This window comes from Alligator mississippiensis, chromosome 11, assembly GCF_030867095.1.
Source record: "Alligator mississippiensis isolate rAllMis1 chromosome 11, rAllMis1, whole genome shotgun sequence".
Taxonomy (NCBI): domain Eukaryota; kingdom Metazoa; phylum Chordata; order Crocodylia; family Alligatoridae; genus Alligator; species Alligator mississippiensis.
The window spans coordinates 22,991,248-23,018,977 of record NC_081834.1 but is presented as its reverse complement, the minus strand read 5'-3'; the positions used below and the strand labels follow the sequence as shown (position 1 = coordinate 23,018,977).

The 27,730-nt window shown below is 46.0% G+C and overlaps 1 protein-coding gene across 1 annotated transcript; it reads left to right on the top strand.

The window, feature by feature from the left end:
• Window positions 1-2,043: 2,043 nt before the first annotated feature.
• BCL2L10 (BCL2 like 10) lies at window positions 2,044-7,128 on the top strand. Its single transcript, XM_059714676.1, has 2 exons — window positions 2,044-2,485; window positions 5,961-7,128. Exons 1-2 carry the CDS (start codon window positions 2,090-2,092, stop codon window positions 6,087-6,089), a joined length of 525 nt encoding a protein of 174 aa, XP_059570659.1. The 5' UTR covers window positions 2,044-2,089; the 3' UTR covers window positions 6,090-7,128.
• Window positions 7,129-27,730: the final 20,602 nt, after the last annotated feature.

Below are 27,730 nucleotides of genomic sequence, written 5' to 3'. Positions count from 1 at the left end.
CACTTTTCATAGACAAGCCTACAAACTTCACTTAACCTCCTGGGTACAAAAAATCATAGGCTAAATATAGACATTGGATTTATGACACACTATAACCTGCCTGACATCTGACCCCCCCAGGTACCTCTCCACTATTTACCAGCTACATTCATCCCACCCCCGGCCTGCTTCTCACCCACTGACTCCTCAATTTACACCTTCGCTGACTGCCCTTCTTGAATGCAGTCTAGCCTCTTTACTATTCATTCCATCCAGGAAGAGCACACACCAACTGCAAATGCTTCCTCAGCCTGAGGAAGGGTTTTTAAACCCAAAAGCTTGCTAATAATTTTTTTTCCAACTATTTAGTTGGTTTAATAAAAGATATCAGATTTACCCAAAGAACCTTGTCTGCCTAGTTACTGGAAGATTTTCGGTCACTGCTTTCTTGATAATTTGGGCGCTAATACTCTTCACATAGCATTTTCAATTGTAGAGAAAATTTTAGTTTCAAACAGTCCCTAGTGTCATATTGAACAGCATCTCTTGACAGCTTTTGCTGCAATCTTCAATATTTCTTTTTTTAAAGGACAAAGCATAGGGTTTTATGGCAACACCTGTTTTTATGATAATGCTTTGACATGTTTATATCTCAGGATTTCTGGCCTCCCTGTTATGAGAAATTGTTTAGCTAGTGCTCGATTAATTTCTTGTTGGTGGTCTGTCCAAAAGGCATTCAGCAGGGTTTCTGAAAGTCCCAAGACGCCAGGTGGATGTCTGCTCCTCTGACTTGTGTTTTCCTATGATTTCAGGAGAGTCAAGAGTGTGCAGAAGCATCTGCCTCTCTGGTTTCTGATGTGAATGGGGGATCTGACACAGGCAGTAAAAACCTGGTGTCCTGGGGCTGGGGCACATCATCCCCACTCCATCCTGCAGCCATGTCATTTCAGGAGGAGTAGGGAGGGATTCCTGTCCCTGCCAAACCCAGTACAGACTGGCCTTTGGGGTCCCTGGCCACAGAAGCTGGGTCATAAATGAAGCTGAATATTCCCCCCTCTCCATCACGTTGTCAGCTAAGGGAAAAAGGGGTTCAGGCACCAGCTGAAACCATGTCTGAGGCCTTGCAGGGGGAAAGAAGGGGATTAGTGGTGTAGAGGGGCTCCTGAATGAGGAGACACCTATTCAGTTCAAAGGAGAGGGGACAGAAGGGTTTACAAAACACCACATGGAGCAGGGAAAGCAAACATGGATTTCTTCCCAACTCTCCCCCTACAAGAACCAGGGGTCCCAGGAGGAAACGAGCAGGCAGCGGGCATGTCTACACCAGACCATAACTGTGCAGCAGCCTCATAACGCTGCGCAACAGCGCATCACAGCACAGACAGTGCAAATACGCTTCTGCCCCGCGTTATTAGGCTACCACACAGCAGCCTCAGTACAAAGGCATCTGTGAGCTCTGCCGTGCTTTATTTAGTCTTGGATTACAGAAGTGTTTTTGTTTTTATAATTTGTATCCGAGGCCAAATTAGCCAAAACTACTTGCAAATCCAAGAGTCCAGAAGCATACGTAGCCCTTCTACCGCAAACTGCCTCCACCCGCGCCTGCTTCCAAAACCTTGGGCAGGCATCCCTCCCGGCAGGGCCAAGGTCAGTTTTGCTCACCCTCGGCCATAATGCCCTCGGAGCAAGTGAGGGAGCAGGCTCCCATTTCCATGAAGTGGGCTTAAAGCCGCTGCACCTCGGCGGGTAATGCGCAGTAGCCACTGCGCACTAATGAACGTGTGGACGCGTCCCTAAGGCTGAGCCGGCGGAGGGAGTTCTTTCTGTGGCCATCACAGAGGACAGCCCGGTTGTCCTCTAGCGCTACCGACCCCGACGCCTTTATGTCAAGGAGAAATGGAGGCCATCACGGCGTGCGCCGGACAGCTGACACCGGCCGGGCGGCGGGACTGACGGAGGGAGGGATGGAGGGAGGGAGCCGGCGGGGCGGGGCGGGGCGGAAGCGGCGCTGGCTGCGGGGCGGGGCGGGGCGGGGCGGCGATGCCGGGCCACGTGGGCCGAGGGGCGGCTTCTTAGGCGGCGGCAGCTGCTGCCCTGTGCCGGAGCAGCCATGCCGGGCCCGCTGAAGGAGGAGACGGCGCTGCTGCTGGCCGACTACTTCCAGCACCGGCTGGGCGGCACGGCGCTGCCGCCCAGCCCCGCGGCCGAGGCGCTGCGGCGGGCGGCGGGCGAGCTGGAGAGCCGCGAGCAGCCCTTCTTCCGCTCGTGCCGCCCGCTGGCCCGGGCCGAGCCGCGGGAGGCGGCGGCGCTGCTGGCGCGGGTGGCGGCGCAGCTGGAGGCGGACGGCGGCCTCAACTGGGGCCGGGTGCTGGCGCTCGTGGTGTTCGCGGGCAGCCTGGCGGCGGCGCTGGCCGAGCGCGGCGAGGACCCGGCCCGCCTGGCCGACGTGCTGGCCGCCTACCTGGCCGAGGAGCAGCGCGAGTGGCTGGAGGCGCACGGCGGATGGGTGAGGAGGGCCGCGCTCGCGGCTTTCCCTTATATGGGAGCGGAGCGGCTTCCCTTTCCTCCTCCTCCTCCTCCTCCTCCCCTGCTTTCCCCCGCTCCCCGCTCCGGCGCGGGAGCCCCCTGCGCCGAGGAGATGCGCCCGCTGCCCTCGCGGGAGGACGCAGCGCGGCTGCGGGGGGCTGGCGGTGTCGGGGTGCGGGCCGAGCCGGCCGCGGGCGCGGTGCACGTGGCGGGGCGGCCGCGCTGCGCTGCGCCGGGGGCCGGGCTGATCGGAGCGAGCCGGTGCACCGACCTCGCTTGGCTCCCCACGGCGCCACGTGTCGGAAGCGCTGGTGCCGGGACCTCCATAGTAGGGCTCCATCTGCACAAGCTTGTCTCCAGGCTGGGTGCCAGCTGAAGAGATGGAGGCAGGGTATATTTAGGGTATACTGAAGGTGTCTTATTTCAAGAGATGGAGTGGAGGAAGTGTTACCAAAGGTGGTCATGGGCAGTAGCTGTGCTTTGTAATTATTGCTAAATATGGAGTGGTAAATGGGGATTTGGGCACGTGGCAGTCTGAAACCAGCAGGACTGCAGGAGCTAGCTAGAATGAGGATGTCTATAGTTCGTGTAGAACTCTTTCTTCCTGGGTTAGTTCATTCCTGCTAAACTTGTGTAACCAAACCTGGATCTGCCACTAATAAAATAGCATCCGAGTAAAGTTTTGGTATACGTTACTAGGCAGTATTGGGTGTGTAGAGAACACTTTGGAAGTTCATAGTTCAGAATAGAATGAAACTTAAAAAAATGGCAGGTGTCAAACAAAACGCCCTGTGGCACTCGCTGACATATACCGTGTACCAAAAGCTTAGTAGGACTCAGAATTTGATTTAAAAAACATTACTCCCAAGTACATGGGACAAGCATTAAAAAGGCTGCACTCTGAAGTCATAATCCATCTGATAAACTGATGGGTTTTGCAGAAGCTTCCTGATCGTCTTAGTAGCATAATTGGCCTGGGTGTTGTCCTAACCCTGCCCTCTGCCTTTCCAGTCTGCAAAATCCTCTCAACACAGTTCAGAGCTCTCACCCAGGGCCAGCTGACATGCTGCAGGAGTTGGAGCCTGGGTTCAGCACTTGCTTAAGCTGGTTACTTGCTCACTCTGACTCCACAGGATGTGTGGTTCAAGACCACTCCAGTGCTTTTCCACACTTCCCCCGTGTGTTCAGAAAGGCAAGTTTCTGCACAACTTCCTGAGAAGGGAATGGAGCATCTTGGTCTCCTGCTGTACATGCAAACCATGTGATATGTCAAGTCCTAGGAACATGGGAATGCTACACAAGTGAAGACCTAGTAATCTGGAGACATGACTGCTTGCACCCAAGCAGTTTGCCATGAAGGCAGCCTTTCTGTGAAGCATTTGGTACTGGACTGTAGTTTTTCTGCTAAATAAATAAATAAATCAAGTGGTGGGAAGCTATAAGTGGCACAGTCTTGGCCAAGGTCTGTGTGGCTGTCTTCACCAGCAAGTTATGAGAGCTTTCTCATGGAAGCACAGTATCATATCCCCCTCTTTAAGATGGGGAAAGTGTTGGCCAAGTTCAGTTCCTGCTTGAACCAGGAGTGGAAGCCACCTCCAAATCCCAGTCAACCTTCTAGGCACTAGGCCACATGGCATTCAGGTCTCCCCTTTCAGACTGATCCTAAAGGGGCCTTCTATAAGGTCCACCTCTGGCTTATCAGTGGATGATTTGGGCAGAGCTTTCAGAATTTGTAACTTGTTTTGCTGATTATTAAGCAACTAACAGAACTTTTCAAAGCTGCATTGTAGCTTAAAATTGTGAATCACTTGCAACTGAATGAGCTTATATATTCAGTGAGGATAATCTAGGGTTGCTTAGGCCCAAGTCTGCTTATCTTGGTTAAGAGAAGGCCCTGAACTTGGTCTAATCACTTGGTTACAACAAATACTTGTGTAGTGTGTGTGACTATAGTAACGTGCTGTGAGTATGAGGGTGTAAAATAAGAGGAACTTTCCGATGTCCTTTGCTGTAATCTATGGCCAGGCTCACTTTGGAGCTTTTGGTAACCAGTTTAAGTAAGAACACTTCCCTTCATAATGACTTCGAGTGCAGAGCTTAAATCAATGGGAAATATTGCATTTTGAGGCTCAGGAATTTGGCCAACGTTCATCTCCAGATGGGTACTTCTCAGGTGTTTATAGGGTAGATTACCATAATAAACTTGGTAACACTGTTCAAATAGTAACCAAATCATTCACATTTCTGAACTGGCCCATATGTCTCTGTCTATGAGAGAAGAGTTTATGAGTATACATTGGGAGAACCATTACAGGATCTTCTTGCAGTAAAACTGGGTAGTTGAGCTTTTAAAGTACCTGGTATTTTAAATTAACAACCCCTGATTTCTAGACTTTCAGCCTTAATATTAACTTTTTTTTTTTAGTCTTTTTTTTTTTTTTTTAATCAGTATAAAAATAGCAATTATGGGAAGCAGTTCGCTTTGACTCTTCCGAGGAAGCAAAAAATGGTGTGTGTGTGTGTGTGTGTGTGTGTGTGTGTGTGTGTGGTGGGGGGGATGTTTTTGTTTCTTCCACTTGCTCATGTGAATTCTAGTAACTATGGCAGCTGGCTGACATGTAAACGGTCACTTAGCAAAAAGTGCGTTAACTATTTGTACAAATTTTAAAGTGTAAAGAACAAAGTTCCGGAAGAAATTAAGAGTATAACTTGTTTACACAGACATCTGTTGAACAGAATTCAAACATGACCATCTGGAGCTATATTGCTGCCACTCTTGGTTATCATGAATAAAGATCTGGTGGAGCAGCTGCCAGCTATGTTCTGTCATAGGTCAGCTCTGAATTGAGTTACTTCCAGACCTTCCAAGTAGAATATGTAATTGGAATCATGCATAGTACTGGGAGAGGGGGCCAGCTTAAGATGCCTGCCTTAAGTGGAAATTTCCATGTACTGTGCTTCAGATGGTCTCCCAAGCTTGAATGAAGGGAAAACCATGCAGGTCCTCTCTTCAGTCACTTGTAGAAGGGCAAAATAGGCTAGCAACATAATAGTGGCTGTTTGGAAATAACATACTCAAGTCCCTACTGCAGACTGGATAGGAGATGGCATATTCCAGCTTTTTAAGCACTTTTTAGTTTCAACCATGGAAATTGCTGGTTAATAATGAACTATTGTAATAGGGATAATTGGAATACAGACCAAAGAACAGGTATATAAAGCAGCAGGGGTGACTGGTGCCTCCTGAGTCTGGGAAAGCACAACTTGTGGGCATGCCTGGAGGTGGGCCAAAAGCCCCATATCTACTCCTATGCTTCTGTGCCATGGCTTAGTGCAGGGGGGGCACATGTCTGCCTGTGTAAAGCAGTGTGGTCTTGCTTCATATTCTTGGCTTTTAAATAATCATCAGCTGACCAACTCCAATTCTTACTTTTCTTGTTTTGTTTTTTTTCTAGGATGGCTTCTATCACTTCTTCAACAGACATGGCTCTCAACCAGCTGACCAGAGCAATACCATAAGCACCATAATGGCAGCAGCAGGGTTTGGACTAGCAGGATTAGCTTTTCTTTTGGCAGTGCGATAGACTGATTTGATGGATTTAAAAAAAAAAAAAAATTTTCTTCAATGGAAAAGGACTCTTAAACTGACAGTTTACCAGATTCCCCTCTATTTTGTATAAAACAGGCTGTTGAAGAAGTTTATATTTTTAAAATGGCTTGTTGTCTTAAGAGATCTTGAATACAGACTGCCTCACTCTGCCGAGCAGCACAGCACAAACACACACCACCCTGTACATGCCTACAGTGCTTAATGGCTCCAAACATCTTCTGGACCTGTGTGTTTGAAAGGTGTATTCTAACTATTACCCTAGCTTGTAATACTGAGTGCTCAGAAGTTGCAGTATACACTAGAGTAAGTTATGGTGAACTTTCAACCAAACGCATTATTGAATGCATCTTTATTTAAATGGGAGAAACTGTTTTAGAACACAACTTCATCTAATACTGTTAAGCGAGTTAATGTCAACTGTAATGTAAAGGCTTTTACAATGTCAAATATGGTGCACTTCACTTATTACTGAGGCAATTCTTTGGTTTGGTTTAGAGTACCTGTGATGTGAAAAGTGTTATGGCTTTAATACTAAAGTGTAACATAAAGATAACACTACAGTACAAATAGGTGATGTGTATTGATAGGAACCATTGATTATGGCTGTAAAACCTGTTCTTACCGAAAGAAGAAAACTATTAACCTTAATTGGTATATTGAAATCCAGTGAAGGCTGGGATTTCCCTGGATTTCCTTGTCAAAACAAGAATTTCCATATATCTTAATATATTTTTTTTTGAAATATTTATCATTGTATTATACTAGTAGCCATAACATCTCTATTTTTGTTTAAAGTTCATTTTAATATGGCTCTTGTTATCACTAGTATGTGTGTCAACCATTGTTTCCCTTGATCTAATAATTGTTCTATTCTCAACACACTGTATAATTAATTTCATTTTTTGTTCCAGTAATGTACAAAACTGCCTTTGTTCTGGTAGTGTTTTAACTTGTACAATTTTACTATGGTGACTTTAAAAGGTGAATAAATGCAACTGAGTTTTTATTTTAAAGGGTTAACTCTTGATTTTAATCAGATGACTGTACATAATTGTTTGAAATATGAACACTTCAGTGTACTTGGATGCATAAACTGACATCCACAGACAGTATATTTTGACATCAAACAAAACTTGTGCAGCTTTACAGCAGTGTACATAACCTAATAGCTCTGGTGCCACTGTTTTGCACCTCAGAAGATAGAACTAGTTAAGGAAATTCCCTTTTAAAGATTAACTTAATTCTAATGGTTTTGAAAGTAATGTGGTAGGAGTCAAAAAAGCAGTGACTAGCTGCACTCCCAATGCCAGTCTGCTTTGCAGCTGCTTTTATCTTTCATAGCACTCCTGGCATAAGAACAAAAAGAAATAGGTAGTAGTAACTTACTGTATGGACACTTGAGTTTGCAGTGCATGCTGACTATTCTGTCTCTGTTCAGCTGGCATTAAGCAGGAAAGAATAACCCCTAAAGCTTTCAGATGAGTTGAAGGCTTGAGATTAATATGCTTTAAAATAAAATAAACCTATTCCAGCAGGCAACAGTTGAAAGATAGTTTTGCAACTTCAAGAGCTGCTTAAATTGCATGCTTTGAAAAACATGGGTACAAGGGACATTCCAGTAATACAAAGGGGCAACTGTTTGGAAGCTGAGTTTCCCATGCGAGAGGGGTATTGCATGGCCCAAGAGAAAAAGCAAACTTCTATAACTCCCTGTCATCTTCCCACTGGATGTTCTCCAGCTGAGTTTCTCACGCTGCCTAGGGAGCTAGAATAGCATCCCCTGGGCAATATCTAGAAGGAGGGTGCCAAATATCATCTTCTCCTCCCCCTACCTAGTCCCACTGCACATGGACAGGAAGCATTAGTGCAGTGAAATGGAGCTATAAGCTGTTCACATTAGGCTTCAAGATACAGTCTTTAAGTACAAACTAAGAAATTGGTGATCAGCCATTCTTCTGCAGTGCTTAATGGGGAGAAGACTTGTGAAAGAGAAGAGCTGTTCATGCCTGTGATGTTGGTACCAAGGGCTGTACTACAGTTTTGTTGTGTCAGAATTCGATTGTGCTGAGTGAATAAAAATGCACAGAGAACAACAAAAGGGAGCATTCATGCTGATAAGGTTTGGAGTGGCTGGAAGGAACTTATCTTCCCTCCCTCAGTGCCATTTGCTCAAAACAAACACAGTGAGTATTTGTTTTTCTTGTTTCCAGTCCTTCTTCCCACTCAGTGTTGATTCCTCCAGTGAAGGTTTTGAGGCCTTGTGGTGGCAGGCATTGAGTATGCTTATGACAAAGGTTGTTCCTTTCCCTCAAAGAGCTTATACAGTACTTGTTTTATCAGCAGCTAGCACTATAGATTAGCTAGGGGGAACTTTCTAGAGAGAAAAGAATAGTTGCAGTACCCAAAATGCACTTGCTCATCATGGCTGCTGTAGTAACCAAAATAGATTACTTTTAAGTAAGATTAACACAAGGAAATAACCATAGTTTCCTCAGTGATCACCTGAGAGTACTTCCCTATGCAGTCTGTAAATACCACTGGGGTCAGTAATAGGAGGAATTAAAAGTGCATTCTGAAGTAGCTTTGCCTGTGTCTATGAGCTTTATTTGCAAAACAAGATTAAGTAGTGTAAGCTGAAGCTGTCTTCCCAGCTCAAGCTAAAGGAAAATAGAAGCACAAGACCTCACATGAGACTTGTTTCTAATGTAGCTTGACTGGGCAGGCCACACAAATGCAAAACCAGAGAAGATAATGTGCTGATTGCAACAGTTTGGCAATGGAGAACAGTAATAAATGTTGTCTGTTACAAGCTGGAATTTGGAAATGTCCTTGAGTAAAGCCACAACAAACCTTCAGAGTAAACATGACTTCTGGAAAGGAAACATAGTTGGTTTGGTCTTGTGGAGCATCCTCTGCATTCAGCATCTTGGTAAAAAGGATGTCCATATATGCTGCTGGTCTAGAGCAGAGGTGGCAAACCTGCAACACCAGCAGTACTGGTGACCTGTGGAACACAGCAAATCAGGGAAGGGACAGGCAGCACAATAGTAGATGAGGCAGAAAGCAGAGTAGCTTAATGGTCAGGGAGCACAGGGCAGGAAGCAGAGAGCGCAGTAGCAGACCAGGTGGTCTGGGGAACTAAATCACTTGGGCTAAGTACAGACAGTCAAAAAAACCTGAAGCTGAATTGATTCAGTCTATACAGGTTAGTCTAAGCTGCAAAGATTGAACAAATAAGCAGATGAATAGACATTTACTTTTGATTCAGGAAATGCAGCCACATGTCTGCAGTGGCTCAAGCCAGAAGCCAGGGGCTGCTAGAGCACAGTTCTCTGGCATGTAGCCAGCATGGGCTGTGCATTCACTTCCTCTTCCTGCTGCCACTGAGGTCTCTGGGACTTGCAGTCCAGACTTACCACAGCAGGACCCTGCAGGATTGCTCATTACTTCCTCTTCCTGCTTCCAGGTGCCTCTGGGACTTGTAGTCCACAGTTGCAGCCAGCACTAGGTAAGCAGGGCAGCTCTGTACTCGGGGGGGAAGAGAAGTTTAACACCCCCTCCCTGGCCCTCAACCTCTGCTGGAGAACCACTGGAGTTTGCCAGCGAGGGTCAGCAGTGAGGCCAGTGAGCCAGCCCTTACTGCTTCAGCTAGGGAGCAGAGGGGCAAGAACAGCCCTGCTCTCTGGAGCAGACAGCACAGCCCAGTCCAGGGCTGTAAAATGTTGGAGTGCTGGGAGACTGGGAGAGAAGTTTCACTAACTGGTTTGACCTAAATCAGTTAAGTCTGACACTACATTCAACCAGGTTTATCTTAAACCAGTTTCAGCCATTTTTAAACTGGTTTGTGTGTGCTGAACATCTACTCTGTTACAGGTTTAAACCAGTTTCTGACCACTTAAACCAGTTTATGTGTAACTTCTGTCACTAGCCTTGGAGGGTACAGGGCTTATTTTAGGCATGCCTGCCTGCCAAAAAGATTGCCTCTCCCTCTTCCCCCCTTTCCCCCCCCTCCCCTCTCTAGAGGGTAGTTTAAAAGCAAAAATCTGAATTGATGGCAAGAGAATTAGGTATAAGTGGTTCCTGAATTGCTGTAACACTACATAAAAGCAGGAGAGCTTAGCCGAGGTCAAAGGTGAAAAGATCTAATATGATCATCGTTTGGAGGCTTATTTGCCCATTTCTAAGGCTTTGAGAGTACATAGCTATTCCATTCTATTACATTGTTCATTCTTTGTAACATTGGACTATGATTTGCCTCAGCAGTTAATCTTAGCTGGTATAAATCAGTTAACTCCATTGATTCAAAGCGGGTAAGACCACTTTTACCTGGTGGGGACTTTGATTTTCAGGTCTGACCTAAGTATTGAAATTTTGTACCTTTTCAGCAAAGACTAAAACAGTGCATTTGAACTGATGGAATCAGCTGATGGTTCATGTTCAGTCCTGGTCACCAAAAATAAAAAATAAGCAAGGAAGTATTTTTTTGCTCACATTCTTTTGGGGTTAGATAATGAAAATAAACTGCTAAGTTTCACTTTTGTTTCTTGTTAGCTGCTGCTTTAGAAGAAAAGGGAGGCAGTGCAAGGTCAGCATACATTTGGGTAGAAATGTTTACATGTGAGCCGAAAACCTAATCACTGCAGTAAATTACTTTTCATGAAAAAAACTTACTTGTATGAGATCAGAGACATACTTTTATGGAAGTAAAACTTAGCTTTAAAAGAGCCTTTATTTTAGGCATAAACTGAGAGTGAATGTTTCTTTTAATGAAGCCAGTTTCATGTACTCAGGAATTGGCATTTTTTAAGGCAAATATTTATTTAAAAATTCCATTTTGGAATGAAACAATTAGACCAGTCTCTTGTGAGACAGTTCCCAACCTGGGTCCAATCTAACTTACTTTACTCAGATTAGTAGAATTTGACTCTCTGCGTCTTTGTTTTTATTGACTGGTTTTCAAATTGTCCATGTCTGCATGTAATTTATGTTCCTATGTCTGTTGCGCTACATCATGTAACCCACGTTGTTAAATTGGTGAGCTTGTAGTTTCTGGAAGCTTCACTCATTTTAGGTCACTTTGATGTGTATAATATTTGCATTGGTTAGAAACTGAATGCATTAAAATGGGATTTTTTTTTTTCCAGGGAGGGGGTTATGCCAAATATCAGACATATCAAAATTCAGTTTCCTGTAGCAAGGAACTCCACAACACAGGAAATTGGAAAAGGATGTTTAAAAATAGCCACTGTGTGTCTTCTAGAAGGCTTTTGCTCTGTGCAGGATTTCATCCTTTTAATGATTCTGACCTATGTCAGGAATTTGCTTTGAATTTAATTGAACATGCTTTTTTGTTTGTTTCTGAACTGAGAGGAGTGGTACAGTGAGGAAGGGAAGGAACTCCATATAGTGTTTACTACTGTCCTGGATACAGTTTCCTTTTTTAAGTATGGCTTATATGTAGAATTGCCTGTGGAGCCTGAATGGGGTGGGGTAAAGATGGGTCATATCCTTGAGAGCTGTGCAGAATGGCTCTGTTCCGTTTCGACTTGTGTTTCGACGGAACTTCGTTTCAAATTTTGTTTTGATTCGAAACTGCTATTCTGTTTCGTTTCGTTGAAACAATTTCGCTGTTTCGACGTTTTGCCCATAGGCTATAACGGGGAACCTCAGAACAGCCTATAATTTTGTCATTTCTTGCCTGATTTGGATGAAACTTGCAGGAATAGTAGCCCCTTCTGCGGGCATGAAGCCTGCCAAGTTTCAAAGAGATCGGTGCAGGGGTTTCAAGAAAACTGCACCTCAAATTCTTGAAAGCAAAACTCAAGTCACATGTACGTGTTAAGCCACAGCGGGGTCAAAACTGCAGGCTTGCTAGCCCCTGCTGAGGCAATGAAGCCTGCCAAGTTTCAAGGAGGTAGATCAGGGGCGGGCAATTATTTCAGGCGGAGGGCCGCTTACTGAGTTTTGGCAAGCCATTGAGGGCTGCGTAACAGGCAGCCAGGAGCAGATAAATATTAATTTTCTACGTTTTTTAGGGGCCCCACGGACTGGATAGAATGGCCTGGCAGGCCGTATTTTGCCCACCCCTGAGATAGGTGCAGGGGTTTTGGGGAAACTGCATCCCAAGCTGTGGACAAGCAAAACTCGTGACATGGATGGCACAGTGTGTGTTAAGGCACAGCAGGGTAAAAGCTGCAGGCCTGCTAGTCCCTGCTGTGGCCATGAAGCCTGCCAGCTGTCAAGGAGATGGGTGCAGGAGGAGTCTGGGTTGTGGGGCCCTGCACCTCTGGCTGCTGACAGGCAAAACTCGTGACATGGGTGGGTGGCACTGTGTGTGTGTGTGTGTGTGTGTGTGTGTGTGTGTGTGTGTGTGTGTTAAGGTGCACCCTCACTCAACGGACACCCAGGCAGAAAGCAGGGTAGTTCAAACAATGCTGCTTTTTATGCAGTTTTTCCATCCCTCCCCCAGAGCACTAGGATTGGAAGAGACCTCAGGAAAGGATGACAGTCACTGGCCAGCTACACAGTCAATTATGAGAGCACTCCTTCCCCCTCCCTTCCCTTACTTTAGTTTCTGTCTCTCTGCAGGCAAGCCCAGCTTGAGCTTCAAAACTCGAGACATTTCGAAAATTTTTAAACATTTCAACTTGCCTTGTTTCATTTCAAGGCTGTTTTGAAACTCTCTGTTTCCTTTCGATTTTGCCATTTCGAGCTTGAAATGAGTCGAAATAGCGTCGAAATGAAACTGCCAACAAAATTTTGCACAGCCCTAATATCCTTCTCTAACGTAAAAGTGCTACCGTGTACGAACTGTCAGAGCTGATTTTCAAGGGATGGAGAATTTGACATAATACTCGGTGCATTACCATAACCATACGCTCCACAGTGATTTGAAGGCAAGGGCTCTTGTAAACTTAGCAGTTCTTCAGTGGAGAGTTCAAGTGCTTTGCCTCTTTATAGAGCTGTGAAAGCAAAGTGTTGCCTGCACCATGTGAAGAAATTAACTGTTTGGATGTTTTTAGTGTTTTAGCTTATCTTTCCTGAAGAGGACATCAGTGACTATCATTGAGGACATCACTGACTATCACTAACTATGTTAATAATAATGAATTCATACTTAGGCACCTGTGTAGTTCTTTTCTTTCCTTTGACTGTAAAGCATTTTATGAAGGTGGAAATATCACTATTCCCCATTTGCTGTGGGGAAACTGAAGCATGGATAACTAATCTGCCCAAATCACATAGCTAGACGGTGGTAGAGCCGGGAATACCCTGCATTGATTTACTACTGGTGACATTGCTCTAGTCCCTGAGACATGTCTCTGTGTGCAAAGAGTGCAGAAGATTGCACTTTGAGCTACTGGTTAATCCTTGTTGAAATCTACACCTTACACAAGCCCTACTTCAGAGTATTTTGGGTGGGGATTTTGGGAGCTCACTCCAAGCTGAAGAGGAGCTGCAGAATACCTGTGCTCTCCTGGTAGTGCACCTCGCAATCAGGAGCAGTTGCGAGTGCCCCCACTGCTCCTCCCCACAGCTGAAATGATTGTGAGGAAAGGTGCTGGTCAAAAATTTGGCCTCTGGAGTTTGTACTTGCAGTTTGCAGCAGTAGAGTTTGGTCCCATTAAGATACTTGCAAGGCTCCCCTCTTCCATCCTGCTGTTTGATCCAGCTGGGGGCACACTGAGAATGGCTGATAATAAGATAGGCATATAGCTGTATTTTATAGTCCTCAGGGATTGGCCTTATTAGTATATGTCAGCTCTGCATTCTAGCAGAGACTAATGTTCAGTGGGAATGTCACGAATGGAGAGAGAACAAGTGCAGGAGCATGCAACTGATACGAGACAACACTGAAACCCACTGACCTGGTTTTTATGCTTGTGCAAAGTGAAGCATAGAAGGCAAATAGAGATGACTACCGGGAGCTTGTGACAAGTCTGTAAAGTGTTCAGTGACACTTGTAGGTCCCACCTGCAAGTGGAGTGGCACAACAGGTGGGCCATTGCCAGTCATTCTTCCAAGCTTAAGAAAAAGTAGACTGGAAGTCCTGGGTTACAGGGGTCACTGAAAAGTAAATTGTGGCATGATCATTTGGGCCTTTGATTAGTTCTAGGGAGATGCCTGGTACTTTGCACAATGATGTCCTTGGTATGGTTTTGTTCTTTGGGCCTCAATCCCAGCAAAATGACCTGACTCAAGTAGGAATGAGTGGGATTGAGCCTTATTTGTCACTTTTTAACCTGACTATGACCCTGGCAGCTACAAAATTCAAAAGCTGCTTTGATCCTTCAGTGACCTCAGTAGACGTAGGAATTATGTGTTGTGAAGCCATGGAGGGCTTCTGCCAATTACACCATGCGCTTCTGGGAAAGCTGCAGCAGCTTTGCAGGAGCCCCAGGGTTCTGCATGCAGCTCCACGTCGCTTGCCCTTTTGTGGGTCTGCGCAGACTTAGATCCTTATGTTCTTTTAATGTAAAGTGGCATCAGATGTAGGAAAATGCTACTCTCAGGTTGTCATGCTGTACACAGGGTGCAATCCCAGGCCCTTAAAATGTCCAGCAGCTCAAAGCCAACAAGTTTCTATTTGTCCCCTGTTTCACAGACCTACTGGTGCTCAAAGTAAAACCCCGTCTGCCAGGTAAATGCTAGCCTGCATTTATCAACATGGCCTGTATGTTTTCCTAACCAAAGATGGGGGCCATTGAAGGAAAGGTTAACCAGGGGGGTCAAAAGATTACACAACATGGGAAACCAAACACTAACTATTTTACCATCTGCTCCAAGCTTGATCCCGTCTTATACATAGTTTCTAGCACCTACCCCATTGCTGCCCAGCGTGCTATGGGGCGGGTACTTTGAACTCCCAGAAATCGCCAGTAAAGGATTTGAATTTCCTCACAGTAACAGGACCTGCCCTTTAGAAGTGTGTAAAAGAGCCTTGAGTTGGCAGCTGGGTGGTTGTTTCTCAGCTGTCAGTCAAGGAGTCTATTCAAGTGACCTTCAAGAGAGGCTAACACTTCAAAGAGACTTTGGCATTCATGGATATAACTGCCTCAGAGGTGCAGCAATATATGCTGATTGAATCAGCACTGCAGGGGTGGTTCAGCTGGCCCAGAATTGCTGGCCCATGTTATGCTCTAGCCAGGCCATCCCACTCTTGGCACATCCCCCAAAGCCTGCCATAGTGGGTGCTGAAGAAGGGAGCAAGTGGTCTGTAACTGGCTATGTGAGTTTTATGCCACCGCCTTTCTGCTAAGGCAGGGGTTTTCAGCCTTTTTTGGTTGGTGTACCCCCGGCGGCCCCCAGCCAGTTGACCAGTGTCTGTGCACTGAGGGGGGGGTGTCTCCCAGCAGCCAATTAACAGGCGCGGGGGAGGGGGTCTCCCATGTGCAGCAGTGAAACCAGAAGCGCCAGCAGCAAAACCAAAAGCACCAGCGATGAAACCGGAAGTGCCCCCCACTTCTCGTTGCTTCTGTATACCCCCTGGGGCCTTCCCAAGTACCCCCAGGGGTACGCATACCCCGGTTGGCAACCCCTGTGCTAAGGGAATCCCCTATGAGCTGTTCAAGTCAGCTGTCCGGGGGATTAGGGTCTGGCCCTGTGCCTACGTACTGCTCAGATGCGAGGTTTCTGCTTCTCTGGCAGAACCCTAAGCATTTCCTCATCCCATTTGCTAGGCTTTTTATCGGAGTCACCATCCTTGCAGCTCTCTGGCTTTCAGGATGACTCCCTTGGAGATGGCACTTCAGGTTCCAGTGGACCATGCTCAGCGGTGGCGTAGATGGACCTCATCAAGTCACGTGCGTTGGTGCCAAGACTGCCCCTTCTTCAGCACTTTAGCTGAAAGAGCGAGGGACTGGGAACAAAATGTGACCCTGCAATTCTCCGTGTCAGTCCAGAGAACTGTCTCTGGGCTGGTCTTTGGAAGTTCCTGTCAGCAGACATCTCGTTTAACTAAGGTCCCGCGGCTGAGTCCCAGGTAAGACCTAGTGATGCAGAACATGCTCTTTGCCTATGACCTCAAACAACTGGATGCACAAACCAAAGCAGGCCCAGAAATGCCCGTCTTCCCTACCCCCCACACCCTGGAAAATGTTGACTTCTGTGGAAAGGTGAAAAGTGAGGCATTCCTGGATGGTTTTTTCTTCATTGAAATGCACATTTTGTCAAACGTTGCAATGGAAAATGTTTCCTCAGCATGCTGTAAGCTCCATCTGTCTGAGAATTTCAAGAGGAAAGGTGTGGGTCGGCTCTTTGGAAAAGGACTGGCAGAGGTGGGAGGCTGTGAATAGTGATATGCTTGCTGTGTGGTGGCTGGACAGATGGATGGGAGAGTGACAGGCTGCTGGTTTGGTTTGGCAATGCTTCTTAGATAAAGCCCAGAGCACTTGGAGCCCTGGGTGCCATTTCTCTTATGCTGTGCTTAAATTTAAATAAATGGACTTTTTGGTGTGTGTATTTCCAGAGGTAGAACAGAGCATGTAGGTGCCCAGGGTAGTGGTAATGCGCAGGATCAGCAGTGACTTCCAGCTGTTATTTTTGCACCCTTTCCCCTCTAAGTTGGTGTCCAGAGCTGCTGCCCCAGTTGCCCTAACTTAGGTATGCTACCATGTTTCGTCCATAAAATGTAAACCTCCTTTCAGAAAAGACTTCTGTGTAGTTAAACAGGAGCCCTGGGCAGCATGTCTGATGTTAGTGCCTATTCTTCTTACCTCCTGATGCTACTAGGGCCTTTCTTTATCCAGCCACTGAACTCCCATGGGTTTTAAAATTGTGTACACTTGTATTCATACCAATATTCAGTGGGTACAAGGTAAATTGACAGTAGCTGTGCTGAGATTTATTCTTGGTCTTCAAATATATTTCTTTGGTCATGAAATAATTGTACTGTTCAGCAAAACATGTTTATTATATCAAAATCCAGGGTCAGCTGGACTCACCACTCAAATGTGATAGGTGCTGTGCATGTACATGGTAAGAGACAGTCCCTGCCTGAAAGAATTTGAGATGAAGACCCCCGTTCTGCTATGTACAGTGCATGGACAGACCAGTGTGCTTGTGGAGATATTCACTGGAGCATGATAGTGAAGTTACTGGACCTTCTGGTAAACAGCTTTAATTGACTTGAACTACTCCTGGCCTGGAGGTCTCACTTGGTGACAGCTTTCCAGAGATGTCATGGTAAAGCTCAGCAAATCACAGTCCCCTGCTTAACCTCACACCAGAAATCCATCAGGGCCTTGGTGTCAGCTGGCAGCACACAAATACAATGTTCCCCGATCACTGCCATGAAACAAAAAAGGTCTGTCCTAGAGCTGGAGAACTGCAGCTACTGGTACAGGAAGCAATAAACAAATGTGAAGGTTGAATTGATAGGCAGTCTCCCACCCCAAACTAAGAAATTGATAGAGGACAGGATAAGACAGCCCAGGGCAGCTGTGGCAAAGCACAGAGTATTAGTGGCACTTGAATGTGATGTTACAGTATTCATGCTACAAAGCAGTCATATTAGCAATTGAAAAAATGTGTTCTTTTAGGCGCATATAGCCCTCCCTGCTGTCACAGCTAACCCATGTTAAGAGCCCCACAAGTGAGAGTTTTTGTGTATGTGTGGGCAGGGTTGAGTTAATAGGAGCTATGGCATGAGAATAGCCCAGTGTAGCTCAATGCAGCCACTGTGCTCTGTCCTTGTGGTATGTTAGGTATGGTCAGGGCTAAGTATGTGTGACAGATGAAGAATAGAAGGACATATAATCTATCCTCATTGTAGAAATGGGGTGCTGAAAATACAGAGGGGTTGTATGACTTGCCTGAGGTCATACAGGAACCCCCTAGCAGAGGAAAGTATTGAGTCTTGACTTAGTCAACTCTACTCCTGGTCCCTGTTCATCAGATCATTTCTTCAACTGAAATCCTCCTTTATCATTGAGCACCTACCTTTATTCTCTCTTGCTCTGACCTTTATTCTCTCTTGCTCTGAACCAAAACCCCAGTACCTCCCAAGCTGCTGTGCTTCAGAGCTGGCTGCCTGGGCCCTGGGGTCAACACAGCACTAGCTGCTGCAAAGGAGATCACAGAAAGCACATACTTGCTTGTATTTGAGCTCTGCCATAGTTTGCATTCTCTAATCTGCTTTTGCTGAACCAGTGGGGTGTCACATATTTGCCTGGGAATGTGCCCTTGCTCTCTAGATTATTTGCAAACAAAATACAGCTGCCATCCTGTGTAGCTTTTTGTGAATCTAATCATTAAAAAATGCATTGAAGGCAAACGTGGAGGCCTGGGGGAGGGTTGTGTGCTGGCATGTGAGAATAATGTGATTGCCTTTGTAGCTGCTTCTCTCAAACAAATCCATTGCCCACTCAAAGAGAATCACTCAGCACCTATACATGTGACAGACTTCTGTGTGTGCTAATTATCATGCATCAGAGCAGACTTGATTAATCGAGTCTGCTGTAAATCTGCTGGAGCATTATAATTAGTGCACTCCTGCAGACTCCAGGTCAGGTGTATTCAGCATCCCCACACTTCAAAATGGTGGTGGGGTGCTTGAATTAAAGCTCATTGAACTCTGAATAGGGGACACTGAATACACATGGTGCTACTCTCAGAGCTGCTCTAATTAAAGCACCCCACCCTCCACGCCAGAGCATATGTATAGATGCCCACAATGAGTAGACTTTGCCAGGACAGTTCTGAGTTTCAGGGCTCTCGCCTAGAGCCTGCATTGAGTCTGGGATTTTTGTCCTGAACTTGCAGATTTGGCCCTAGAGCAGCTGTATCCTTTCTTCCCCTCCAGTGTTCCCCAAGTGCAGTGTGGCATGCTGCTATCTGCTCAGGTGGACACAGCATGACACTACCCAGTGTCCTGTGAATGTAGGTAGCCATGCGTTACCTCCTGAATAGGATCCAGGATAGCCATGTTCACGTGATGCTGCCCCTAGGCGGATTAGCTCTGCCTCTCAGCTATTACCCTGTCTGCAGGGCTTACAAAGAGAGCTATAGTCACTGAGTGGTAGAGGCCCTTTCTGGTTCTGGAGGTCCCTTGAGCATCTAGGTCCAGGTTTTACACTCTCAGAGTTGGTTACTGTTACTGAAACTTGGTCTCTCTTCTTAGGTTTCCATAAGGCTGTCCACAGTGCATTGCTTAGCAAAATAAATAGAACAAATGAAATAATTATACGCTGTGGATGGAGACCAGTCCAAACTCAATCCTTGTAAATACCTCCCCCCCAAACCTTGGAAAAGAGCAGAACAGGAGCCAGACATATGCCATTTTATCCTTCAAGCCAAATCCAATTCCTGGATCTGACCAGCCTCGAAGTGTAGGAATATTTCAATCAAACGTTTTGTACCATGGCCTCATTTCTGCATCTGGTCCTGCTACATTGTTCCTGCACCATAACGGAAGTGGTAGCATTCTGATTTTGCCTGTTTCAGGTTTCACTGATTTAAGTTTTTTTCTGGCCGAAGCAGCAGCTGCCTTGTTTCTCATGGCAATGATTCTTCTGCTTTCTTGTATTGCTGTTGAGAAACTCCTCAGGATGATCCTGCCCATTTCAGCTCCATTTGAGTTTCATTTAGGAACTTATGGAGGCCATGAAACAGCTTGTTGTGAACCCTAATGTCTGCAATATAAAGTTCAGGCTATGCTGGCTACTTTGGATTAGACCCAGGGGTGACATAATAGTGTTTTTTCCCTCACTGGATGAGTGTAAGCTCTAAGCCTGGCCTGTGTGCAAGCTTGCACTGATTTCAATCAGTTTCCTGATGCCAGCTGAGTTATTTTGAGTCCTGGCTGTATGCACACACCCTTATACAGGAAAAAAGCTCAGCTAAATAATGTAGAATTCAATAACAGACCAGTATCAACAACTTTATTTCAAAGCAAGAGGGCTCACACATAGACTTGCACTGAAGTAGCTAAATCAGGTTTAACTCCCCCTTTTTGTCACTTGAGTGCATTTTTGGTGTGGAGACTAGCCCTTGATTTCACTTCTCTAATATGAATGCTTATGTTTATGAATTGAAAAGATGCTTCCCAAGCAAGCCTCCTAAAACCTCTGTTCTATGATCGTTCCTACTAATAAACATGTTTGCTGAATTATTCTTTGAGATCAACAGAATATGCACTAAAAATGGCCCAGATCCCTAGGTGGCATAAATCAGTGTAAACTCAAAAGTGTTGAGGGGAAATGCAAAAGGCCTGCACGTGAGCAAGTTTATCAGGTTCAGCTTCAAAAGACTGTCAGTACAAAAAGCTGTCCTTCCATTTAGTGGAAGAACTAGGAATTCTGTTTAGTTAGGAGTGTTCGCTTAGCTCAGTGATTCTCAACCTTGTTAGACTCAAGGCACCCCTCAGAAAATGCCATCTCTGAACTTTCACTCATTTCTCAACTACAGGAAAATAATTAAGTAATTCTGTTGCAAAGAACTTGGAGCACAACAGGTCAGAATGTTTTTTACATGGATTTGTATTTGAAAACTGGGTTTATCTTATGAGTCGTAACTACCTGGGTTAGTCTGAAGTCAAGTAGAAGACAGGGTAGATTAGCACCTTATAAAGTGCCTTTATCTTTTGAGTCATGTGCAGGTGTTAGGTGTGCAAACAGTGATAATGTTGCATGGCACCTTGTGGCAACTTTAAAAGGATCTCATGGCACCCTTGTTGAGAATCACTGGTTTAGATCAGTGTTACTAAAGTCTGTTCTGCTCTCTTCCAGCAGCATGTTTCAAGTTTATTTTTCTATACAGAAGAGCCCCAGCCAGTTACTGGGCACAGTGACTGGAGGCTATGGATGGATATTCTTGTGGATCCTTTTGGACAAATGTTTGCATGTGATGTTTGTCCCCCTTCAGTGAGTTTGGGCTGTAGTGCTTAACAAAACCAAGAAATGTCACTTATTACAAACTAGTAACTGAGGTGGAGACAGATGGTCTCATTGTTTTAAGCCAGGAGTGGGCAAAAATGCGGCCCAAGGGCCAGATACGGCCCGCCAGGCCATTCTATCCGGCTTGCGGGGCCCCTAAAAAATTTAGAAAATTAATATTTATCTGCCCCGGCTGTCTGTCATGCAGCCCTCGATGGCTTGCCAAAACTCAGTAAGCGGCCCTCCGCCCAAAATAATTGCCCACCCCTGTTTTAAGCTAAATAATTGGGTTGGTTGTGAACAATGACTTCAGCAGCTGGATGGAAATGTACCAGGTGAGAGAGCCAAGACTCCCCTCTGGCTCTGACCCGCAGGGCAGGTAGCCCTTAGCAAGACTGTGGGGGGGGGGGGGGCGGGGTGTCTGTGCATGCCCCCCCTGCTGAGCACGACTGGTGGGATTGCTCTTTAACCCTTTGGCATCCATAAGCTTTCTCCCACTTTGTTTTTGTTGCCAGAGAACAGCACCTTGTGCCTAGCCTTTGAGTAGGATTCAGGGGCCCAACCAGTTGTGAGTGACCCCTGGGCAAAAGAGAAGTGTTTTGTGCGTTTGTGTCTAGGAGGAGATGGGTTGTGAAGACCGGAGGGACAGGGTTTGAGGAACAAGGACTCCTCGGTTCTGCTATGGGGCTAATAGGCCTTGTTTGCATTGCCTCTGGAGCACTGTGGTGCATGCTTACCCCTACTCTACATCACACCGAGTGAGGCATTTAGCATCTTAGAGCAGCCCTTAGCATGTGCCAGTAAGTATGTCCAAGAGAGGGAGTGATACTGGGTGTGGTGCAGGGTTGTTCTAAGGGGAGATAAGGTCTCACTTGGGAGATCTGGCGTGTGAAGAACAGGAGCGAGTGGTCCTGTTCCCCAGCAGCGCATCCGGGCTCAGCACGCAGGCAAGGCAGGCAGGCACCTTGTGACAACCTGCATGACCTCGCGATGTCTCTTAACCTGTCCTTGCTGGGTGACAGGGTTTCGTGCAGCAGTTGTTTGAAAGGCCTCAAGCCTATAACATCAACACAACTCCCTGTGTCCAGACCAGCAATCCCTGAGACAACAGTGGTCCCCTGCCAGCAAATAAGCTACTGGACAAGCTTTCACCAGCTTGGAGGTTCAGGATCTGTTTCGATGAGCTGCCTATTAAATCACATGCAGAGAAACACAGGGTTATATTAGCAAACCAAGTGATGCCATGCTTTAAAAGGGCACAGAGAAAGCTCCTTTTCACTGCCCTCGCTGGCTCTCGGCTTCTCTTCTGCACTGCTGTACTGGCAGCTCTGCTTCCCCTTTTCATTTCTTTCACCAATGAGGCTTTAATTATCCCTGTTTTGCAGTTGGGGAAACTAAGGCACAAAACTGCAGGCACTCACTTCAGAACTGGGAAGAGAACCCAGCAATGCCAATGTAACACAGCTGAGCAATCCTGTAGCCCTTACTCCTGTGAGCTGTCCATCGAAGGATACTTGCATCAGTGAGGTTTTCAGGTTCAGGACTATGAACAGGCCTGTATCAGAAGCTGCGTGACTTCATTCTCCCCTGTGAGACCATCAAGCCTTTAACCAAAGAGATGCTTATTCCCTAGTCCATACTTACTTGTTGTTAGATTGATTCAACTTGGGGGTCTATGACCAAAAGCATCCGTGCAAAGTGTTTGGGCAAGGTAAACAGGCAGACAAGGCTCTTTGGGTAAAGTTTGTGCAAAGTAGATACATCCACAGCCTCCTGCAAAGGAACTGTGTCTGTTCCACCAGGTGAACAACATGCTTTAAAAAATGCCCACCTGCATGTAGCTGGTCCTAAACCTGTTTGTCCGACTAACTGATTTTTTTTCAGTCTCTGTGGTAAGTGACCTTTCCTGATCTATTTTTTTTCCTTTTAAGGCTGACATTTAAGAAAGGAAAGAAGTCATGAGCACAAACTGTTATAACAGCAATAAAACCATGAGGATCAACAAAGCCAGGAAAGTCTAACTGGAGCTGGCCCCCAGTTTCTACGCCTTTCAGATTGAAATTTGTTAAGGGCAGAATGTTAGCTTTAATTTCCTGGTTTGGTTGTTTTTCATCACAACAGGGAGTTGACCTGTGGGAAACGTCTACTGCTCCTATTAGCCTAACAAACTGACTGGGATATGCTGAAAGGCAGAGTGTGGGCTGCTGAAGTGCCTCTGCCTGTGAAGAGGCTCATGAAAGTAATTAAATAAAGGATAACAGCTGTTGGCAGCTGGAGGCTCTCATGCTGTGAGTTCCTTACTGAAACTCAAATGATGAAGAGCCTTAAATCTCCCTTGCAGGGACTGGGAATTTGGTGAGAAAGCAGAGCACCCTGCCTACTTCAAAAAGGCCCTGGACAGCTGCGCTAAACATTTGTGGTATAAGCTCAGGAGAGAAATTGGATTAATCCTTATTTCTTGCAGCCCCAGAAGTAGGCATACATCCCTTTTTGGAAGAATTCAGCTATTCTTCCTCCCCCCGTGCATTTAAATTAAGAAAGATCCACTTTCCAAGGCAACCTGAGGTATAGTGATAGCTGAGACCACACAGGGCCCAACTACCAGGACCCCCCACCCAGCTTGTAGCCAACACCTCCCTTCCTCAAGGCCCACCACAACCCCTCCCCCTTGAAAGATAATCTCCAGAGACCCTTCTCCCCCCAGATGTCACAGATCTCCCCATGCCCTTTGAACCCAGTGAGAGTATTAACCAGTGCTGCTCAGCACAGCCTTTCCCTGCATCCTCCACTTTCTGAATTCCCTTGAATGCCAAGCCTCCAGCTGCCAAACCCTCCCATCCCCAGATGTGCTCTGTGGGATGTGGCTGTCTGCTTGAGGCCCTGCACATCTCCCTGTGCACAGTGCCCCAGAGCCTGGCCCGGCAGGCCTGATTCATGTTGTTTTGTTTTGCTGCAGATGGCAAGTGGAATCACAACAGCAGCTGGTGTGAGCTATTGGTCTCTCTTTCCCCCTCCCTCCCTTTGATCCCCCCCTTCTCCGTGTCTCTCTCCTTTGTATGAAAACTCAAGATGGTCTCTCTGCAACAGCCCTATTCTCAACTCCCCCACACTTCAGGGAAGCTTGGCTCCACATCTGAAGTTTGTAGCTCATCCCACTTACTGAGTATATAGCCAGCGATTAAAACTACAACTGAAGGATGTGAACAGCAAAAGAAGCTGGTATGCATGGGGAGCTGAGGTGAGGAGATGGACTCACATTTATCTAGGCCTATTAATAAAGCGCAGACACCTGAGCCAAGCTGTTATTGTGCCAGAGGCTTTGTCTGTGTCCGTGGCTTTTTGTATGGGTCTTCATCCCTTGAGGTTGAATTCTCTGCACAAAATGTGCACAAGGGTTATTTAGAGGAAAAAGTCCTGTGTTGGACGTTATGTGCACCATGTGGAAGCTCTGCTTGATTTGATTGTGTCTTATTTTGAATATGCGTATTTTGATCTGCTAAGTGCAATAGGAAACTGAGTCAAACACCCACTCACTGGGTACGTCTACACGTGCTTTACTGCACAGTAGACTCATCTGCTGTACAGTAAAGCATCACCGTCTACATGTGCACATCAATTAGTCCAGCGTAGACTAATTTACTGTACCATGGGATAGTCTCATCAGACACAAGTACTGATGGCGGAGTAAATTACTGCACTTAAATGCACATATAGACCATGACTTCCAGATTAGTTTGCTCTGGCTCAGATTGTGCCAGAGTTTATTCAGTTGCATTAATTGTTTGTGTGGATGCACCCGTTAACAGGTAACAGCATCAAATTGGACTTTTCTCTGTTACAAGCTATGTTATGAAAGGGAAAGCAAGGCTATATAGAGCTAGAGATGCACTTCAGTGTTTCAGTTTACAAGGTTTAGTTACTGTGCGCATGCATGCCACAGTGAGAGTGAATGGCTGGGTACAGACCAATTTAGAAAGTGATCATTCTGCTTTTGTTAGCAATTTTTTTAATGAAGTGACATCTATCAGCAGCCACTTCTATCATGATATATGGCACCCTCCGCTTTCATCCTCAAGTGGAGTAGGCTGGGATGACTCTAGCTCTCTTTCATATAGAGGGGGCTTGGATGAGAAGCAGCTGGAAAAAAATAATACACGTTAGGACACTTAGTAAAAGGATATTTGCTTGACATCAAGTTAAGAATAAAGTCTGTATATGTTGCACTGTTTTCTCTGGTCAGCACAGGAGCCCTTCATAAATGAAAGGACACAGATTTGCAGAGTGGCATAAAAAATCTGTAACAAAACATGCAACATGACAAACTCCCCACCTCTCTGAAGCAGTTAGAGGGTGGTTGGCTGGGTTCCTCCTGGCTCTCTAAGTAGCTGGCTACACAAATTCTTAGTCTATTTAGTTGGTCTGCAAGGTACAAATCTACTCTGCTTCTGCCTGACTACAGACTAATGTAGCAAACTACCTCTCACTACACAAATTCCCCCAATTTGGGTTTTTTTCAAGCTTGGCTCCCTCTCCTCGCATACAATTCATAGCTATCTTCTGACAGGCAGAAGTTTGCCCTAGCCCATGCCTGCCTGCAGCAATGAAAGCAGGAATGCTGATCCTGTCCTACTGCTAGTGCAGGCTTTACCTCATTCTGGAGCACCCCAGCCTGCCTAGTAACTGGAACAGTGACTACAAGGATTTTTAACTTCCCCTACAAAATGACTGGCTCTGGAGGGGATAGTGCTTCTGCTTCTGGTTTCTGGGGCCCATCTGTAGCTCTAAGAGTGTTAACAAGAATTGACCAAGCTGCTGTGTTGGGAAAATGTGTGTGTGTGTTGTTTAGACTACCCTATTTCATCTCTGGTTTACATGACTGTGAGTGTTATTTAGACTGTTGGAGATTGCAAGGCCAGTGCCCTATTCTGCTGCAGAAAGGCTCTGTGTTTAGAGACTTCCTGTTCACCTTCCGATAACGTCAGCATTGGAGCCTGTGGGGCTATTTTAATCCCAAGAATTTCGATGGATGATTTCACTTTTGTCTTGAACTTGATAACCTTTTACATTACAATGAGTGAAGCGGACAAGATGTACAAGTGTGCCTGCTTTGCATGTACTTGTGGAAACCCCATTCAAATGGTGCTTCTTGGTAAAAATGAAAAGTGAGTTTAAAAATATCAACACAATTGTTAATGACTTTTGGACAAAAGGAGAAAAAAATCTGCCACCTCCATGCAATACTGAGATACAATATGCACAATAGCAAAACATATCCTCACTGGGGAAAAATCCAGTGTAAATAATATGGAGAAGGGAACAGATTACTGATGTTTATTATGCTCTTTTTCTTCCCCTTCACTATTACATACCTCTGAACTGAAGCCTTAAGCATGGAATTTGTACGAGTACAGCCAAAGCCTCCAGCCCCTCCTGAAACAAGTCATGGCGGGCTGACTGTGAACTGTCCTTGGACTTTTACCGCAAGATGTCTGAAAAGAGTGAGTTTCTACTGTGCCAGCCGTGGGAGTGCGTGCTTCTGTGGCTGAGACAGGGAAACTATCGGGCTAAACACAAACCCTGAGGGTGAAATGGGAATATCTGGCACTACAGAAGGTAAGGGGATGATGGGATGAGATGCTTTGTCATGGGGGTGGAAAGGTACATTTGAGTGACCCTGTCTCTAAACAGGATAACCTGGATGTGGGTCTCCAACAGTCCTAGACCAGCCCTGTTTCCTGACTACCAATCACATTTAATTGGCATTGCTAATCTCTCCTTCAGTTGTTTTCCCCTTTTGGGAGCCCCTTTGCGTTTTTCAGCTCCTGTTCCTTTCCCCAGAGTTGGGAGCTAGTTGAGACAGACCCACCACAGGGCTCGGATGACCTACAGCTGATCAGACTCAAAATTGCCAAAGCTCAGTCCCAGTTATGTCCTGTGGGAAGCTGCTGGCTGAAGAAACATTTTTTTAACTTCAAGCCTGTGACTTCCCATGAACTGTTGACCCATCATGTGATAGAAGAAGCAGCAGAGCAAGCTGGAAAGAGAAGGAGTAACACTGTGACCCAGTTCAGCAGCCTTTCAAGCTATACAGCACGTGGGTCATGTACAAATCAAGGCTTCTCAATATCACGTTGGAAAAACCTGCTTGCTACGGCTACAGCTTCCACTCGTGCTAACTGGAGAGTCTCTGTAGGGCAGGCTTATAGTTAAAACAATCCCTGTGCTGTTCATTAATAGGTCTCGAGGCTCACAAGGGAGGTAGCGTTTCACCACGTTTTCCAGGCAAGACCAATGAGGCACAGCGAAGGAAAGGGACTTCCTCCAGCTTACCTAGCAAACCAGTGGCAGAGCTGAGAATGGCGCCCAGTCTCCTGAGTCTCAGTCCATGATGAGGCCACGCTGTCTTCTGATAGCACGCTTGTGTCTCGGACAGTGACAACAGCAAGTGGGCACTTCAGTACTACAAGCCACGGCCATGGCCAACCATGGAAGCACAGCACCATCGCAGTGTATCTTGCTGAAATTCAACATTGTGTGAATCTTTGCTTATCTCCACTCCAAGGATTCCTTAGACATTTGACAATTAGAAAGCAGTTGAATTTTTGGTCCTGAACTTTGAAAACCCAGGAAGGAGAGTTGAAAACAAACTGTTAGAAGCAAAGGAGGTTCTCTGACCTAGAGAATGGCGCAGGATCTTCCAGTTTGAAAGGAAAACAGCCTCATCCCTTGATGAGCCGAGCTT